Source organism: Loa loa, assembly GCF_000183805.2.
Source record: "Loa loa unplaced genomic scaffold supercont3.43, whole genome shotgun sequence".
Lineage (NCBI taxonomy): Eukaryota > Metazoa > Nematoda > Chromadorea > Rhabditida > Onchocercidae > Loa > Loa loa.
The window spans coordinates 174,386-194,562 of record NW_018108223.1 but is presented as its reverse complement, the minus strand read 5'-3'; the positions used below and the strand labels follow the sequence as shown (position 1 = coordinate 194,562).

Sequence of the window (20,177 nt, the reverse complement as noted above, 5' to 3'; positions counted from 1 at the left end):
GAATCACTGATAAGATACTGATACATTTCTTCACTTCATACGGAACCAAAAAAAGAGTCAGATCAAAGTTTATATTTGACAAAACGGAAATTTTATACAAACAAATAAAAAACATAGTGAAATGAATTTCTCAAATATGGAAATAACCATTGGTTTAAATGAATACAAGCTAACTATCATTTATTTGAATTCTTCCGCACGTCAGTGATAACAAGTCTGTCAAGAAGTGATATAAAAACAATGACATTTCCAAGACATAATTGATATTTTGCTTTGAAAAGATTCATCGTAAGTTCTACGCAAGTTCTCCGGTCAACATGACAACGTGCTAATTTTGTAGTTACCACGCGCTTTTTGTCCTTTTTTGCAGCGATCTTGATCACCTTTGGTAAGAAAATTGAATTTAATGAGGTCTTCTACACACCCACTTAATTCCATCATAAGCTTCTTCGAGAGTACTATTTTGTAATCATCAGAAAATTCGTTTCATTTACAAACCTAATGAATAAAAGCGGCTTTTAGCCGCAGCAGAAGGTTTGCCAAAAATGGGTTAGACAGATAGAAGCATTATAACTTAAAAGCAAAGTGAATGAAAATAGTATTTCGGTTGTAGAAAACAAAGCATTAAAAAAATCGCGGGAAGATGAAAATATCAAAAAAAATGATAAGGCTCAATCAGAAGAGTAAACGAATCTCATCATCCCCTCGTGTCCCGTATCAATGAATGAAATAAATTGTAACAGTTGGATAATGGGCTTCTCACGCATGTATACAATTTAATTGTATATCGATAATCCGCTTCATCGAAAAATTCAATAAGTAATTGTTTCCAACTACTCTCCCGTCTCGAGAGATGGCTCGATATAATCAGTTCGTTTTCTTTAGTTCAAATTATTTGCTTGTTGTTTCAGCAATGATTTGAGTCATTTGAAACACTGCAAATATCATACAGCAAGATTGCAACGTCGTTTGTCCTGATTTTTTTCCAATGCCTTATTGACAGTTGCAGGTTGAATGAATTAGCTGGAAGTTTTTAAGTCTTAAACTTTGTGCACTTATAAGTTTAAGACTTAAAATCCAGTCCATTTTATTTATATTGATATAATTCTTTGTCCTCAAGCTTCATTCTGCGTTCTGAAGGAATTTGACGAATGTGACAAATCCAAAAATTAATGTATGATTTTGAATATCATCAACAGCATTAGAAATACGTAATAAGTCCTTTACTATTTCTGTGCAATAGAATTGGAAAATGAGATTACAGAGTTTAGCATTCTGAACAAAGTACCTTTTACCCTTCTAATTTGCTGTTTGGAGAAATATCAAATTTTAGAATGCTAATTAAATATTTTGCTTCAGCTATTTTAGTAAATCGTTTTCAAGGAATACTTCTTGTTCTGCCTTTGTCTTAAGCCTTTAGAATGGTTTTAAGCTAACCTTGCATACAGAAAGAGCTATTTTCCTAGCTAGAGCTATCTGATTGAGTTTATATTTCGTTCACCGTAACCGCCTTCTTCATGACTTAATTTACCAACAAAATTTTTTTAAGCTCTAAAGAACAACGTTGCGTTTCAGCTGATCAAAAACTATCTGTTGTAATGAAGTTCTTGATGCAAATGATTCATCAAAAATTTTTTCATCCTCAAAAAATCCTTCATCCAAGTTTACATCGTATTCCTCAGAAGGGATTTCAATCCAAAAGTTCATTTACTTTTTACTATGTAGTACCTTTTATTATGCTTACTTTTTTCAAAAAAAAACATTCACGAAATTTTGCAAAAGAATTTTTCTCATAAATACTAATGTTCATAGTTTACTGTTTCGTATAACTCCAATTAGACTAATTCAAGTCTTACCAGTCTGTACCTTTTTGCAATTAATAATAATAGACAGAACATTTATGCCAAACTTAAGCTAGCTACAGTTTTTTTTTTTTTTTTATTCCTTCAAATAACAGAAGCGCTAAGTTTAAATGCAAAATTTACATGTTGAACGAAAAAATTTTAAGCTTATGAGTGTCAAAGTTTAATACTTATGAATGCTAAAGCTTTGCACTTCATAAAGTATTTTTTTAAAAACTGACGAAAATATTAAAATGACACAAACTAGGCGATAAAAGATTAAACTGTAGCTGTATTCCTATATATCATGATAATGAACATCTATAGGTAACTTCTTAATTGGCACTTTGGTAGAAAAAAATGGAAATGAAATGACAACACAAAATGTAAAAATTGCTTTAATTACATTAATATCATCATAGTGTTATAATTTCAAGCTAAAAAAATAGTATGATAGGGAAGTAATGTTAGATTACTTATAACTAATCAATGCTATAGCAGCTGACATTTGCTACAAAGATTTTTGCATCAAAAAAATTTGCAATATAGCGACCAAATCATGCACATGCACATTCAGTAGACTCAATAATCTTGAAGTAATAGGGAAATTGGATTCATACATCAGTTTTTGAACTATATTGTTGTCAATCGCTGGTTTGTCACATTAAGTCAATTTTTCAACCATATTTCTGTCAACCACTCAATTAACGTATCAAGTTATTTTTTTTTAAAAATGCATGAATTTAAAAAAAAAGGAACTCTCGAATAATTCAAAAAAGACGAGGATTGAATTACAAGAAATGCTTGAAGCAACACTATAATGCATGTTCTATGTGCTATTTTGTGCAATTTTATTGTCTAATAAATTGTAATTAAATTATCGGAAAGAAAAACTAGACACTATAAACTCTCCAAAAATTCGCAGTTTAACTTCCAGTGCTTCTTAATATTGATGAAAGTCGAATGACAAATTATCATTTATTCATAAACATTGTTGCTTGAGTAAAGTTTTCAAATAAGAGAAAACATTTCTAAACTATTGATTTATCCAAAGATAATAATAATAATAGTAAAAATAATATCCGAAATGACTGATTTTATACTTTTCAGCTATTACTATCATCAAACATTTCATGGATAGAAAATCATTCTCTGTAATTAATTTTTACGTCCTTAATTAGAATTAGAGATAATTAAATCCGAAATTTTTGAAAAATTCACAGTTGATGCTGAAATAAATCAGCATGTTTGTTATGAAAGTGCAAATGGAGCACGATAGATTGCTATCCTTGAAATGTATAAAATGCAGTAGTAGCAACAGTACACTTTTTTAAGCAATGTCCTTTTAATTTGACGGAAGGTAAACCGCATTAAAAGCTGTTAGCTGTTCTAACAGCACTACCAATCTATCAGGAAGTTTGTTCTTCCTCATTTTCTTATGAACCCATTGTCCAATGACGCGTAAAACCAGAATAGAGGCGGCTGAGTGTACCACTGCTCGGTGAATTGCTTGCCAGATAAGCCTGAAAGGTGCACTCCGTATTACTGACATATTTACTGGAATCCGGATCCTAATCAAGATATGAATGCTTGTCGAGCTATTTCTTTGCACATCAAACAAATTCAATTAAGCTTGCACACTGCAAGTGGGTAATTCCAAGTTAATTCATCTGTAATTATCAACTTTTCCTTCTTTTTACGACTTCACGTTTTCGATACAAGAAATAATTTGTAAAATACATTGTCATTATGGCGAAGGTTAGAAACGCATTTTTAAGCTTACGTTAGCTTATTCAATGGGTTACATGAACATAAAAGAATGGTTTTAATACAAGAAGGATTGCTTTCGATGTTATCGTTTTAATTTCTCAACTTGGCAAAATGCATCGAAAAAAAAAAAACGAAGGAGTACACTTTTGAATAACTGCAACGAATTCCAAAATATAGAAGCAGAAGTACGAAAAAAATATGGTCAGCGTAACGAACAATCGAAAATACTCGAAGATACAAGTGGAGAATGGTGTGTCCGGGAACATGAACCTATCTAACTGGTATCCAATGACTTCTTCCTACGTACGACAAATTATCAGATGTACCCTGTTCAAAAATACGGATAGTTGTGAGTGTAGACAGAATAGGTTCCCATGCCACCACGGATCGATGAAGAAGAACTGGTGCGAAGCAGATCCATCTGTCTACAAGCTTGATCCAGTTTATCCGACAGGGTTTTGTATTTGGCTTTCATCTAAAAAAAATTTACAAGTTCCAGAAACGGCGATGCACATATATAACTTTGGGTAATTTCCAATTACAACTGATATATTTAGCCAAGTGAACTAATGTTACTAATCTTTTTCAGGATGGATCAATTTAAAAAGTGATTTTTGACCATTACGTAACTATACCTAACAGCCATGACACGAATCTCAAATTCAGAACTTCTCATGAAGCACGGATGGAGCTCACCCTTTCCCTGGCAAGTCTTTCACGAGATAAACTCCTTTGTAATTCGGCAATTCTGTTCTGAAAACAATATTTTGCATTGTATTTTCTAGACGAAGCTTTAATATTATAAGAACATGTGGTAATTGTTACTGATAAGTTAGTTTGTTATATGTCAAGGAATTTCACGTAGATGATAACGCTTGTTAGCTGATAAAAATGATTATGACTAATACAGAAACATTGGAACAAATAGAATATTTTTACATGCCATCGATTTCACAATCTGCTAATTTCATTTTTGCAGGAAAGTATACCCCGATTACTCCCAATACAATTTTCGTATCTCGATGAAATGATTGGAACTGTAGGAGTGCTCTACATTCGGAAAGAAAGACGCTTGGAAACTCTTGAATCATTAAAATTAATTTGATTTCAACACCTAAATACAAAGTATTTAATTATGCTTTCATTCATTTCATATTGTTAATTGTTACACTAAAACTTACTAATATTAACAAATAACCATCAACAAACACACAATGCTAGTTGAGATGCAGGTTTGCTCTATCTACTACCAAATTACGTCAAAATTTTATTATGTCTACTATTCAAAGATTAGTTCAAATGTTCGAAAATTTTAAGAATTTTGTGCCGAAACACTTCACAATCCTTTTATCCTATCCATTGCTGCTACGTTTTACAATATGGTAATTCCTGTGGAAGTGGTCAAATTATTTGGTCAGTTATCGTCTTTCTTTTCAAGTTCTGTTGAATAAAAAATTCTGGGAATTTTAATTTTTGATAAATAAAGGGAAGATCAGGCAGCATTTTCTCAATTATCTTAGTTTTAGCAAGTAAACAAAAGCATTGGACGTTAGAGGCTCACCTCGTACAAGTTGTGAGACACTGATATCGGGTTATAGATGTATGGATTAGTATAAAGAACTGAATGGCGTAACGGACTGTTGTATGCCTACAAGCAGCACTACTATGAAAAATGTGATTTTTATTTCGAAAAAATAATCTATAAAAAAAAACACTTAAATTTGACCTATTTCAACTTCAAGTACGTAAAGAGTTATAATACGAAATCAGCAGAAATGTTTCAAATACATCATATTGTAAATTCAAAATTCTCTAACGACACTTAAATTGTTTTCTTCTTCAAGAATTCATTGGAAATTCCGATTTAAACATGAAAGTAAAACAGATTAAATTGAAAGAGATAAAGGGAAAAAGGTGAATCAGATTAAAGGTCCAGAAGTTTTATCTTACTTCATCCTGGAAAATGACCTTGTGAAAAAATAAGTACATAATAGAAATCTCCTGGAAGTGAAGTCTCTTTTTAGGAATCTCTTAGAAGAGAAGGAAGTCAAAATCAAAGATACAGAAATAGACAGCCACTGTTGATAACAAAACATAGATAAAAATCGTTTTAAGCAACAAACCCTGTATCCATTGACAGGAGTATATTCTTGCGGCAAATAAGCTCGTGACGGTGAACGATACTTATCGTAAGTACTTGGGAACACGTATTCTACGTTACGATTCAAATCGCGTACATAGCTATCCACTCGCGATAAACGTTCTGTGTCGTAGAACATATCGACATTCGAACGTGAACTAGAAACAAATAATCTTTCTTTTTTTTTTTTTTTTGAAACGAACCATTTTGATTGGCAACCTAAATTTGGTAACAACTATAGAAGTACTGCTTTCGCCAGCCTCTAATTCAGCTGAAGGAAGCAAACCTTGCTCGGCTTAATCCACCAAGAGTTGACAAGCGACTTGAGCTTCTTGCAAGTTCATATTGTTTCTGTCTGTTATATTCCATGAAGGAAATAAATGAGCCAGAACGTGATGAAGATCGCCCTACAGATGACAACGGTGGTGTCGAATAGTCACGAGTTCGAAGTGGTGGTGTCGCATAATTCGAAGTATAACTAAATTCCATTAACAGTAATTTCATTTCAACACCAGAACCAAAATTTTAAGCAAGTTTTGGTTTATGATATAATTATTTTGGTAAACAATATGATAGCAACATAAATTTCTTTTGGGAAATGACGCTGTGGTGGCAAACGCGATCACATGAAGCGTGCAGTTCTAATAAGATCGGAATATGCGATGATAGTAAATAACTGGGTAGTCGCAATCTTTGTAATTTTTGTAGCCTAGAAAATGAAAGTACCGGTAATAATTGCTGGTTGAACGTTTTGAACGGAGCGCATTTCTTAACTCTCGAGAACGACTACGCGAACGTTCAAGAAGACGATTAGCTGAGTATAAACTGCTTGAAAATGGACCTAAAATTTGAGTTGCACTATCCATACATGCACAAGTAGTAGTCTAAATGCGGAATATATTTATGATTCATAATGTATCCATTAATCTCAATAATATCATTTTTGTTTTCTAGAATTAAGCAAGTCCCATAAGATCATTCTCATTGATTGATTGATGTGTAAAGAATTTATTGATTGGCAGTATGGATGTCACTGAAGTCTATTGGACTGCAAGTTAAAGAATTTAAAACAACCATTTAGAAATGTGTCCGCAAATTCTAGCAAAGTTTTAATTTTCACACCATAATATGCAACAAAGTCTTTCCCAACCGGCGAAAAGATGAAAATATTTTAATTTTCTATTCATAATATTGATTCCAGATTACTTATCTGAACGTTATAAATTCAAAAATAATCATCATTTTATGAAATATTAATCGTTCTCGAAAATTATTACATTTCCAAATATCAGGTTTTAGTTGTATGTTGTTTACAGATAAATGACTTATTAAATATGAGGAGAAATATTAAAAACAGACCCGAACTGACAATATCATCAAATATCGAAGTATACATAGATGGAAGCTTATAAGTTGAAACGGCAGTGTAATCGTTCCGATATTTTTGCGCGGCATTTTGTACCCATGGACTGATTGGTGAGTACGCTGCTTTCTCGACTGGAGTGTAAGATGAAAATGATAAATAACTTGGCATACGCGGAGGAGGACCTCTTTGTCGATGTGTGTCCTGATGAGACGTTTCTGGATGAAAATTTTAAACGGAAATCCTAACATATCTTAAGATAACTATTTGACTATTTGAAGTGACGTCTAACAACCAGATGGGAGCATTACTCAGCCTTTCAAATATCTACAGGATTTTCATAGCTCAACTCGAATATCATCTTAACCTGGAAAAGATTCTATGTTTTAACAACCGATGACAAAAAGCAATCATTTTAGTTGGTAAACTTTCGTGAAATATATTTGTGATAGGCATGAAAGTTTAAAATGAAACAAATCACCCAACTCAATGGGATAAAATTGAAGTCAGACAAATTAAAATCAGTTCAAGATCATTAAAATCATTAAGATTACATCAAATTGTTTAAAATATTAGAATTGACTACATACTTGATCATATGACCTGCATGTACTTCCGCGACTTGCCTCTCGTGTCACAGGTGATGGTGATCGCTCCTGACGTTTTCTACTCGGTGATGGTGAACGCATGCGTGGAGGAGATGAAATGATTTGTCTGGTTGGTGGAGGAGATTCTCGCTGCAATTTAGATCTATGAAATTTGAACTTTTTCTCTATATGAGGCTTTTCCAAAGCTTATGTTGATGCATGCACACAAACATTGCATTGCTACCAGTTTTAATAACTTTAATCGTTCTAAAAGAGTTATCTTACCTAATTCCGTTATTATTGCTAAAAACTTACTTCATCAACGGCATTATATTTCGCAGCTTCATTCTCTTTTTCCGCCTCAGATACTCTTTTCACATCATCTTTGACATCTTCTGCAGTAGCGTCTTCAAAGGGAACCTATAATACACTTGTACATGCATATTTATCAAGTTCAAGTTTCTTCCAACAAAATGCACTACATTCTTATCAGTCAGTTCATAAATATCATTCCAAAGCAAACCTCATCATTCAATCCTTCAGTTGGTACTTCGGCAATAGTTTCAGCTTCTCCTACTTCAATTACAGCTTTCTTGGTACCTGGTCCAGGCTCTGCGATCGGTTCAAGCTTAGATTCAACTTTTGATTCAGTTACTTCAGTACTACAATATGTACTAATAAACAAAGTATTGAAGCGTTCACTTTCCTCAATTAAAATTGCCATTATTCTTTGTTTGTAAAAGTAATATAAAGATAAGTAAGTAATTAGGAAAGAAATAAAATAAGCACAAAGTGGCAGAAACATGCGAAAGCTTCAATAAACTGATATTGGATAATGAATATTTTATCCAGTTATTGTACTTACCACGCTCTTTCACGCGGTAGATAAATCATTTTTTAGGTGAGCAGGAATTACTAGAGGGCAAAATTTCGAAAATTTTCAACAAATTTTGAATTTCAAAAAGCAATTATTGAGAACTGGCTTGGAAAGCGAAATTAAGCTGTAATCAAGAATTACATTTTGAAATTTAAGATTTTATGTTTTGCAAAAACAAATCAAGAAATGAAAGATGCAAACTTGGCTATTTTTGTCTTTTCCGCTCTAACTGATTGTGGCGCTCCTGCTGGCTCAGGGCTTAATTCCTTTACTTCACTATTTTCCTCTTCGACACTCGTCATTTTTGAAGTCTTCCGTGACGGGGCTTTTTCTTCCATCTCTAAGGATATTTTTCGAGTGGGAACTCTTTCCTGCGTTGCGGATGATTTCCTGGAGGCGACTTTTTCTTCCTCGACAGCTGATGTTTTCCGCGATGAAACTTTTTCTTCGGTTTCTGATGTTTTTCTAGATAGTGTTTTCGCTTCTTGAACTGTTGATGATTTTCTTGATGACACCTTCTTTTCCTTAACTTCTGAAGTTTTTCTAGACTGAGGTTTCTCATCTTCAGTAACGGATGTTTCTCGAGATAGAACTTTTCCTTCCACGGTCGAGACTTTTCTTGAAGGTAGTTCTTCCCCCATTGCTGATGTTTTACGTGAAGGACTTTTTCCTTCGATAGTAGATTTTCTTGACAAAACCTTATCCTCAGTGATAGATTTTTTAGAAAAGGGTTTCTCCTCATCGAAATTAAACTCCTGATTTGCAATTAGTGGCGTCACCATCGGTCCATCATTTGCTTCTTCGAATTTTAAGCTTGATGTACGAGAGCTCAAATAAAATCACATCGCAAAATAAGCGATCAAATTATCAAACTAATGCAATTAGTGTATGTATAAAGAAATTTTTTAGGACGAAGATGAAAAACGGAAACTTTCATGCGATATTTGTTCAAAATGAAATAAATGAAACCTGCAGATGGGAAATTCGTAAGCTAACATTCAATTAAGCATTAAAACATTTGCGATAGGATGATAAATATAGGAGAGTTAAGCAGAGATGATGATTGAGAGACCTATTATGAAATGTACCATTGACCTACCTGTGGATCGTTTCTGATTTTTCTTCCGGTGGTAGAGCTGATGCAAAACTGTTGCCTTCTGAAATTGGAATAATTTTTATTAAAACATTTTATCTTTATCTCGCATCGATTTGAATTATATCCGGGACATGTTCCGTGTTGCTTCCATCCCCTCTTCATTTGAGAAATGCCAATGCAACAAATCACACAGTTCGAAAAACATGCCATACTCATGCGTAAATTCTATAAAGAATTAATAAGACATCTTCAACATAAGCATATGGTCTTTATCACAAGGCTTATCACTCATCTCTGGCTTCATTGGCAATACCAGAAAAAGAGCAACATTCATTCATACATGCAAATAAATATAAGGCATATTAAAAATAAGCAATGCACACTTTGTCCCGATCCATGCAGCTTTTCTTCACAAATAATTCTAATGAAAGAACTGAAAACGAATTGTACCGCCCATGATTTCACGATAAAACGATAAGAATTCGGAAGTGAACAGTCCTGAAAGGAATTTCGTGCAATTTAATTCAATCTAACGGCTACAAATTGCACGCATAATTAAAGAACGATCACACAAATTTCATGCTAATCAAGAGCGTTAGCAGGATAGTTTTCCTACATTCTTTTGTGAAATTCGAATTTTGTACTGGTGAAGTTATCAAAGATATTCCAGTTGAAATTATCTGATTTCCCTTGTAGACGGAGAAACGCTAAAAATTTATTTTGAGTTTTTAATGATCTGTTCTTCAAACTGCGATTTGAACAATTGTTAAACCACGGGAGGAAATAATCCCTTAAAAATTGAATAGGTTTAGAGGACATTACGCATTGAAGTATAAGAAATGGTGCCACGAAAAGTCTAATCACCGAGCCGATAGCATGGGATAGTCCAATAGTTAGCATCTCACGCCATTAGTCACATTCCCGTTTGACTCGATTCAAAATATACGCCACAAAACAGGTTGTAGCACATATGCAACGTTAACAAATTTTCTTTTGGACATTGTCACCATTATTCTCACCCGCTTCGTTATCCGAAACTTTAGACTGCTGCTCTTCGTTCAAAAGTTCTATATTATCGGACTCATTTCGTTCGTTATCGAGGTCTTCTTTTTTTGTCTCTTCTGCTCCTGCTCCTGACATTTCGTCTACAACGGCTTCAGATTCATTCGTAGCCAAGCTCTGCAATTTATTTAAGTTAATTTTCATTTATTGAAAGATTTAATTTGTTTTCCATTGTTAAAGGCCTGCCAATCTTTTTCACTTTATATGCGGAAAACTTGGACATATAACACACAAAATTTTTTCCTTCCTCAAAACTTTGTGTTTACGAGACAAAATGTATTTTAGTTAGCTTCGTTTAATAATAAGCATTAATAAAGCCGTAGTATATTTGAAGAATACAATATTAAAGAGAAATTAGTATTCCATGGCATAATTATGAAAATCTTATGAATTTACTTTATTAATGGAAGGTTAATTTGTGAGACAAAAAGAGGTAACGATTGAGGTACAACAGACTTTGCACATGCAGAAGCACCTGAAACACTGATTCAAAATGCCTTATTCAATAGTTTATGACAAAAGCTGTTGCTAAAATACAGTGAAGCATTAAGTTAGATGCCAGAAGCACGTCACTTTGCACAATTATGGATTCTGTGCAATGATACCTGCTCCATGATAACCTCTTGTATAACTTCAGTAATTCCGAGAGGTTCCGTATGCTTTAGTTCCTGCTCAGCTTGTCCCACTTCTAATTGAGCTTCTCCCACGTCTTCAATTTCTAGTTTCTTAGGTTTTGCTTCGGAAACAGCTGAATTCTGTTCTGTTGGCAACTCCTTAGTTTCGTCGCCTTCTTTAGATGCTTCAGCATCAACAGCTGTTACCTCTTCTGCGAGTGCTTCTTCTTTTTCTTGCACTGCTTCAGTTTCATTAACTTCTTGACGTGCTTCAAATTCAGGATCTATAGCTGATCTTTCTTCCTCTGATAGTGCCTCTGCCTCCGTAGAGGGAGCAAGTACCATACTACTAGTTTCTGATTCGATTGATGGTTTGACTTCTTGTTCTGCAAGTGCCGATATTTCTACGACTTGCTGAAAACAAGATCATAATGCAACATGCAGTTCACTTCAAATTTATAGTAGCATCTTCAAATACCGCTTCAGCTTTCATTCTTTCTCTACCCCCCCCAAAAAAAAAAAAAATAAGACCAGAGATTCCCAGTAATTAATCCCAGTAGTAAAGTAACTATCAACACATTGTTCAGACATGCCTTCTCCATTTTAGCTGTATGAACCGAAACCCAAACTTCAATTTGAAGCATTTCATTGCCTTTTTTTATAAAGAGAAACGTTATCTCCCTTCAATGAATGACTGGTCAAGAAATAATATAAAAAAAAAAAAAAGAAAAAAGGAGATTCAATAATTTTTTTTTATAAAATAAATTGATATCTCCAGCAATTTTTTTCGAACTTCACGTTAGACTTTTTAGATGAAATTAAGAAGTGTTTAGGATGTTCTTGGAATTTATCAGAGTTGTTTTGTAGTTAGCAATTGGCTATTACGAAAGACAAATACTTCTTGAGAAAGTTCTCAACATCGTTTTTAATGTTGATGAGATCAGCGAACATGATTATTCCAAACTGTTCAGTCATAAGCAAGTTTCCGACTCTCGGAACTTGCTTATTTTATTAATCTCGTGTTCTTCTGAGCAAAAGAAAATGACAACCAGATGGGAGGAATACTGTTAGCAATAAAAGAAATGATCGATAGGTGGACAGAAGATAGAAAAAAAAGCCAATACAGGCATCAGCATTTTTCTATGGGAATTTGTATTAAAAATGAGTGATAAGTTAAAATATCAGTTATTTGAATCCTTTCGTAACTTTTCATCCAACTAAGATAGATGTTATCATAGTTAACAGTTTCGAAAAACTACATGTACCAAATTACTTCGCAAAAAAGTGAAAGGAATGACATCTCAGGAGCATGCGCGTGTGATTTAAAAAAACAAAAACAAATTTAAAAAAGCTATTCTGCAAGGTTCTACCAGACACAACAGTAAGAAATGAATTTTGAAATTTTGTAAGATATCGATTTGCAAGTATTTTGCTGTTATCCACATTTGATTTTGGTGATAGATAATATGGGGTGGGGTTTGAAGACGACATTGAACACTGATACTAATATTTTTTGTTCCCAAATAACAATCGATATGCAAAAAATAGGCATGTAAATGTCGAGCTGATGGTGTCATTATTAAGAAACCATAAGCTACAACGAAAAACAATGATAATAATGCATCTTCTTGACTGTTGAAGTTTGGGGAATAAGAAAAAAATGAGTGATAACAGAAAAAAGTGGTCGGGAACAGAGAAAAAGTTGATACCTCTTCGCTGGTTGGAAGTTCTTCAATACTATCCATCGAAGTAGCCATCACGTCTGCGTTATCCGTACCAGTTATGTCAGGTACCTGCAACGACATGAGACAAAATATGAGCTACCGAAATCTTTGATGAGAAAGAAAAAGGATAATCGTGCCGATAGATCTTAATTTCATTTAATTTTTTTTTATAACAAATAGAATTCAGTTGAATAGTCATCCATTACACAAACTGATGTTTCTTTGCAACTATCAAATTATGAGTTATAAAAATTTCGGAAAAAAATTGTGTACTTGCAGGTGATACTTTAAAAAAATATTTGTTTGAAATCATATTAAAATTTTTTTCAAATCTTGTCCATTTTTGTGTTTACATAGAGCATTCTATGCAAAGATTATTTCAGTTGCAACTTCGATTTACTCGCTATACTACACAACAAATATTTTTTGAAGACAAAGTTTATACTACAAAGTAAAGAAACGATAACTATTCACTTATACATTTGATTCGAAATGATAAATAAAGAGAGTTGAGAAAAATTTGTCAGCGTAACAAAATCAAGTTTTTGGCTAATGTAGCATTGCAGAGTGATGACATTTTGCTTAAAACACGGTAGTTGTTTGTTGCATATTACTTATCCTATCGATAGATCTCAGAGATCAACGTATGTTCATCTTTCATTATATTTCTTATATGAGTAATCTCAAGACTGGTAATTCGGAAATATCATTTAAAGAAAAGAAATTCCAGATCAATAACCAGTAAACCATATGCTTCAAAAATTGCTGATTCTTAACGAAACAAACAATGATTGCTTACTGATTATGATTAATGAAAACATTGTCTGAAAAAATAATAATTGACCTTTAATTTTCAGGAAAATCTATTTTTAGTTCTGTTAAAATTGTCTCATACAATATATTAACTCGTTAATGCCTGTCTGAGACTATTCCCGTAGTTTTTCGTAAATGCAAAAATGAGGAAGAGACATAGAAATCAAACAATGAAAAATATTGATGAAGTAATGAGATTCGATAACACACAAAAATAAACTTGGTGAAAATATTACGTAATACAATCTATGCAATGAGCAACGGGATATCTCAACCTTATGAACTTATATGAAAGTTTTGATAAGTAGTTATAAATATATCACCTTAGATGAAAGGGAGATTTCAATCAAATTCAAGGCCTAAACCTCTGAATATAAATGCTAAAAATTGCTTATCATTGTTCAATGCTTTTTTTTTCCATTCCGTGGTACGCCTTTAGAGCAAACTAGAAATCCTGATTTATAACACTAAATAAAAGTTTAAATAAAACTTTGAAGTTATAAAGTGATATAAATTTGTCAATCGTGCAACTTTTATTTGACATTTTACCTTGAATTGGGAAAATACGAATTGAAGAGTATCAAGTAAGGAGACAACTTGATAAAGAAGGTATTCATATCAGTTAGTCAGCTGAAACTAGACCCTTTCAATTGCTGATAATTGAGACAGAATTCGTTCAGCGATTTTCATGAAGTAGTTTCCTTTGGGGGTTCATACACGATTGCGTCTGGCTTAGGGGTGAGACAGTCTGTGGAAAAGTTGAAATATTGAATAATCAAGAAATCAGAGGATTTCGATAAATCGCTCTTACATAATGAATGGTGTGAAGAATATTTTGTTTACAACCTATCTAGTATTTAATTTAAAAGTATCAAGTATGCAAATCGGTTATGAAAACTGAGTTCTCGTGGGAAAATTAACACAAAATTACGAATAGTTTGTCGATAATGCTTAAAGTATTATTAAAATAAAATTTAAAAGAAAATTAGGAAACGGCGACGATAGCATAAGTAATACTAAGAACAAATGATTTCTAAAAAATAAAAAGTGATAAGAAATAGAAGTAATTGCCTAAAGATTGATCTTAACAAAATTTTGAAAGCTCGAAAGTGCAAGGTATCTTCACCACGCTGTACGAATTGATACTCTAACGAACCATTGAAATATTGTTTATGTATTTTGAAAATACTAATGAACTGCTTTAGTTTAGATTTACACATGTAGAGAGTAAAAGATATGCATAAAAATAAATTGCGAATATTTTTGACGTAAACGCTTCTCTTGTCATCCTTCTCAAGTCCATGCCAACTATTAAAAACTAAATAATATCCTATTCAAATTCTTTTAAGGTAAGACAACAATTTGAAATTTCGCTTCAAATTTTTGTTGTTAACCGCATGGAATCCACAAATACGTTGTATTCTACTTTCAATTGATTTTTTTTTCGAATCATAAATTTACCTATTGTTTATTTTAACGATATAATGATGCTAATAAATGAGTGATAAATAAAAAGAAGCCATCCATTGTAAAGATGGGTATCATAGAGAACATTTGGGAAGCAATGCTTTGAAATAAAAGTTAGCTAATGATCGTTTGTTGCTCGTATCATTATTTTTCTGAATGACGTATGAAGATGAACTATGGAAGTAATACCTGGTCTTCAGTTCTATCCTCAACTACTTGCTCTTCTACTGCTTCTTCTCCCATCATCTGTACTGGTTTTTCTTCCTCAATTCCTGCTTCATCTAGAATAGATTAAAAACAACAAAATTTTAAAAGAAATATCAAAAATCATAAAATGATCTAATAACCAGAAATGTTATCCTTAATTTTACAAAATCATAATTTAGACCTCTTATAGAAGATTTAGTAGCAGCCTGGTGCTGCATAACAAGAAAGAAATTCATGAAGTATTTTATAGTATCTTTCGGGCATTTCCGCCATGAGTAAGACTGAAAGACCATACCACATATTAAAAGCTAGTGGTTGGAAAAAAAATCTAATGGTTGGGGGGATTGAACTGAATTTTTTGGCTTATCATTTCTCATCGTACAATTTTTTTCAAATACCAGTACTGCTTGAAATAAAGTTTCAGGGTGAAAAAAGTTTAGGAAATGGTCATAGAATGATATAGCATTTATACTGATTTCATTACGGTCGAGGTCATCTTCAGCCTCGACCTTCGCGACAGCTTGCTCCATTGTTTCCGTAGCGTTTAGCTTATTAATTCCTTGTTGTTCTTCTGATGTCAGTCCCTCTTCCATCCCTTTAACCTAAATAGATTTTCTGCATGCACCTGAGTTCATCGTTTCTTTTCTGTTGCAGATTTTTCCTACTACTCTACCGCTTTCTTGTCATTCCCACTACATGACGCAAGCAAAACTATTGATAGAATTTCCAGAATTTCCAGAAGCTTTTACAATCTAATTAATCAGCCTGTCTAAGCAACCGCTTATTTACCCCAAACATTTCTTCACAACATAAACATAAATAACACATACCTCACTTTGCTCACCAGTTTTCATTTCATCCAAGACTGCTTCACTACCGATGCTACCAATAACGGTTACAACTTGAGAACTTTCAGTGTGCAATGGTTCCTCATTGAGACCAGCATTGTCATCCACAACCATAGTTATCGTTTCGTCCATGTTTGTACCATTTACTCTAGAATTATCTGTATATGGTTGACTGTCGCAATAGTTATATCTCTCCCCCAAACAACTATTGATACCAATAAACAGGGAGTTCAAGTGATTTCCTTCTTATTCAGATAAGTATTTGGAAGATCTAACTGATGCATGGAGAAATCCTAATACGCTTGTTCCTCACAATATATAAATCGCTATTCATTAAATTATTAAATCATTAAAAAAGTATCGTTGAAACGATAACTTACTGGACTGTCCTGTCATCTTCTAATTCATCCATTCCAACAGCAATTCAGTGTATTTGGCACTTTTAAACAATAGGAGCAACTACTTCCCCTTCTTTTTTCTAATATTCCTACAGGAGCTGAGACAATAGTAAAGCCTCTTTCCTCTGCAATTACATTACCTTTTCTTATAGGTTTTTCTTTTTTTTTTTTTTTAATATCAAAAATGCTTCATAATGTCAAGACAATGTGTACGGCAGTTATAAAGTATGCATTCGAGAGAAGTAATCTGCATCGGAAGACGATAAAGAGAAAAAAGAAGAAAGCATACTGTAGTTTAATTGCAAGGAAAGATAACTTTCAACAAGAAATTCAATAGTCATTTCGTTAAAGATTCATTTAACTGACTAGAAACAGTGATTTCTTTCTCCACAAACAGTAAATTTTCCTTCAATAAATGAGGAAATGAACATATTGTCTTCCCACAAGAAACGGAGCAACTACTTTTCCAATCAAAGCAATGAAATTGTTCGTCCTAACTTTAACGAATTATGTTAAATATAATGATCAAAGAGATTTATTTCTTTGAGGTGATAAAGATAAGCAAAAAGAATTACTCACTTTTGCTATTCTATTCTTTTTCCTCCTATCTTTCCTTTGAAAGATAACTTGACGACTCCAAATTTCGAACTGCAAATTTTAACCTATCAATGATAATATTTTTCGATCATAAGGAAATGCAGCAATTCGGTACAAGTGATAGAATTCATTTTAGTTTTTCTACGAAGATTCTTTGGATGAAAATATTAATAATGTTTGAAGCTTATGATGCATCAAATGCTTTTTAATTTCTTGAAATATAATTATTAAATTACTACTGATTTTTTCAGGTTAGACTGACTGGATTTTTTTGATTGCCTAATGGAAATAATTAAGATATATGTAAGCTAGGCACATTAGCAAGAATAAGCATAGCATGATCTTTACCCATAATGGATCAATCCTTGTAATTTTAATACTTGAATGAATATGATAATAATTACACATTTATCGGTAATAAAACGTTCACAACCAGTTTTCAGATGAAAATTTTAAAAATGCAATGGTAAGATAATATAATATGGAATGGAAAAAATTTTTTTACTGTTGACTTAAGACGCATGAATTTTGCATGATTTTTTTCAAAAACGGGAAATTAATATAATTATGACCTCTTAAAGTTGAAAATTTGGTAAAAAAGCAAACATGGAAATGTTCAATTAAGAAGTTGGAGCAGTTAATGTAATGAAATATTGTTCAGCTAAATTAAATTCTGATATAAAAAAACAGTATTGCTTTGGAAGGGCAAGCTTTGGCACACATATCCATTCCATGTTTTTATCATATTATTGGTGATATAGCTTTCAGTTATTTTTTCGGATCTTTTGGATTCCATTAATATTCCACGCTATTTATCTTTCGACTCCTGGAATGATAGAGAAAAACGAATTTTCGTAAGTCCGGATTTTGTCTAATATTAATCTTGTATTTGGTATATAGAGATGTATTATGAGAAGAAAACATCAAAATCAAAAATAGAATGTGTTATTAGTTTAAAGAGCGAGGGCCATTAAGGTTATTCTTTGGTTCTTGGTTACCAGTTTCCTCTAATAAATCTCATAATCGTTGTATTCAATTAGTTTGGCTCTTAGGAATCTTGAAACCTTAAATTAGTTCGTTTTCCTTGAAATCTTGCTACTCTCATTATCATCATCTTTGGTCTACAATGTACTAAGAACGTTTTAAAAAAACAGCGTCAAGGACGACCTGTAGGTTCGATGTTAAATGCATGAGAAAACTGTAGCATATAATTATGGAAGCGGTGGAAGCGATAAAAATGAGCGATCAGGAAATGTCAAAAATGAAAAGTTGGAGACGAAGTGTGCAAGGAGAAGTGAGTGTACCCAAAGACTGATGATGAACGCTGAATATAGCGCCATTGATGTATTTGCTTCACTCCGGATGAAGCTCTTTTTTAAATCATTTTGAAAAGAACACAAAATCTCTATTAGCAGTAGTTTACAGGGTAGCAGGCAAGTCAAGCGATGCACAAACTATTTGATTTGAAGTGATGGCTATTGTGTTTATTCCAAAATTACAAAAATTTTTATCCCCCTACTAAATTTCCCTTCCACCTTTTTTTCCTACCTTTTCCTTCATCACCGTTGATATTATTTTGATTCCTAAATTAGCTGATTTCAAATTGGCTAGTTTCATCATGTTTATTACTTACACTTCCTAGGTAATTTGCAAATATCTGCGCAAAAATCATTTTTCTCTAATTATCCTGTAACTGTTTCGCACTGAACAAAAAAGAGTTTAGCCAAATGTACCAAAACATTCGTAATACATTGCTTGAAATATGAAAGGGTAAATTCCACCTATTTCCGCTTCTTGTTTCTTATCTTCCATGCATGCACACATTAGCGATCAATGAATTAATATTTAACTTCTATGAATGTAAAATTCTTGAATTCATCAGTATTCTTTACAATAAACAGAGGAGAACCAAATGATTTGTAGAAATAGGAAAAGTCCCACGAGTAACCTCATTCTGTTAGCTGTCGATTATTACCAATGCGAAAGTTCACGATGACATACTTTACGGATGAATTAGTATGAGAGACACTTCACAAAATGATGTAGAGGCCGTTCGAAACCATTAACCATCGGATGGATTAAGGAAGGAAATGAGATTCAGAAGATCTAAGAAAATTTTGATATGGTGCATAACGGTGAATGGTTTTGAACTTGAAAATAGTACTAAAGAAAGCGGAAATTTTCGAATTTTAATGAGTTTAATTTTTGATTTTAATTTTAATGAGCTTAATGAGGGAGTAAATGCTTAGGAGCAATTAGCCTGTGTTTCAGTGATAATTTTGGTGATAATGAAATTGAAGGATAAGAGAAAAGGCAAACTCTGAAGCTAAAGAATTTTATCCTGGGATCCGCTGGCAATAAGCCAGTAAGCTGCTGAGGACTGCGAGAACAGTATCGTTGTTGTTGTTGTTTGATATAATGGATGATATATTACTTCTTCAACAACAACATGACATCGGAAAGTATACATCAAGCCGAATCCGCCTGTTGCATGAATAAAAAAGTATTTTTAGAATAATTCATCACGCCATACCTTCTCATACATACACATATACACATATACACACATACATATGCAAACAAGTAAATTAATTTCCTTTTTTTCTTTGTGAAATTTTTTTAAAACAGATTAATGAAGAACCTATTTAATAATTGTGGACTTGTCCAATTGATAGTCAGTTAGAAAGTGCACTGAAATACCAGAGAAAATGAATGGGCGAGTTGACATCGATTTTGCATTGAATATTTTGAATCAATGATGGAATATTCTATT

At 32.8% G+C, this 20,177-nt stretch overlaps 1 protein-coding gene across 2 annotated transcripts; it reads right to left on the bottom strand.

Moving 5' to 3' along the window:
• Nucleotides 1–3,100: 3,100 nt before the first annotated feature.
• On the bottom strand, nt 3,101–16,940 carry LOAG_17132 (the record flags this gene model as incomplete). 2 transcript variants are annotated; one of them, XM_020449791.1, is made up of 19 exons in its annotated part: nt 3,101–3,364; nt 3,938–4,086; nt 4,308–4,364; nt 5,173–5,259; nt 5,735–5,909; nt 6,038–6,229; nt 6,478–6,592; nt 7,111–7,318; nt 7,705–7,851; nt 8,017–8,121; nt 8,225–8,363; nt 8,780–9,406; nt 9,678–9,735; nt 10,694–10,853; nt 13,060–13,143; nt 15,544–15,635; nt 16,034–16,163; nt 16,392–16,557; nt 16,790–16,940. In XM_020449791.1, 18 exons carry the CDS (start codon nt 16,819–16,821, stop codon nt 3,943–3,945), a joined length of 2,718 nt encoding a protein of 905 aa, XP_020306634.1. The 2 variants fall into 2 exon arrangements, with proteins under 2 accessions (XP_020306634.1, XP_020306633.1); XM_020449790.1 differs by lacking the exon at nt 3,101–3,364 and adding an exon at nt 11,342–11,764 and having other exon boundaries at nt 3,943–4,086; nt 16,790–16,821.
• Nucleotides 16,941–20,177: the final 3,237 nt, after the last annotated feature.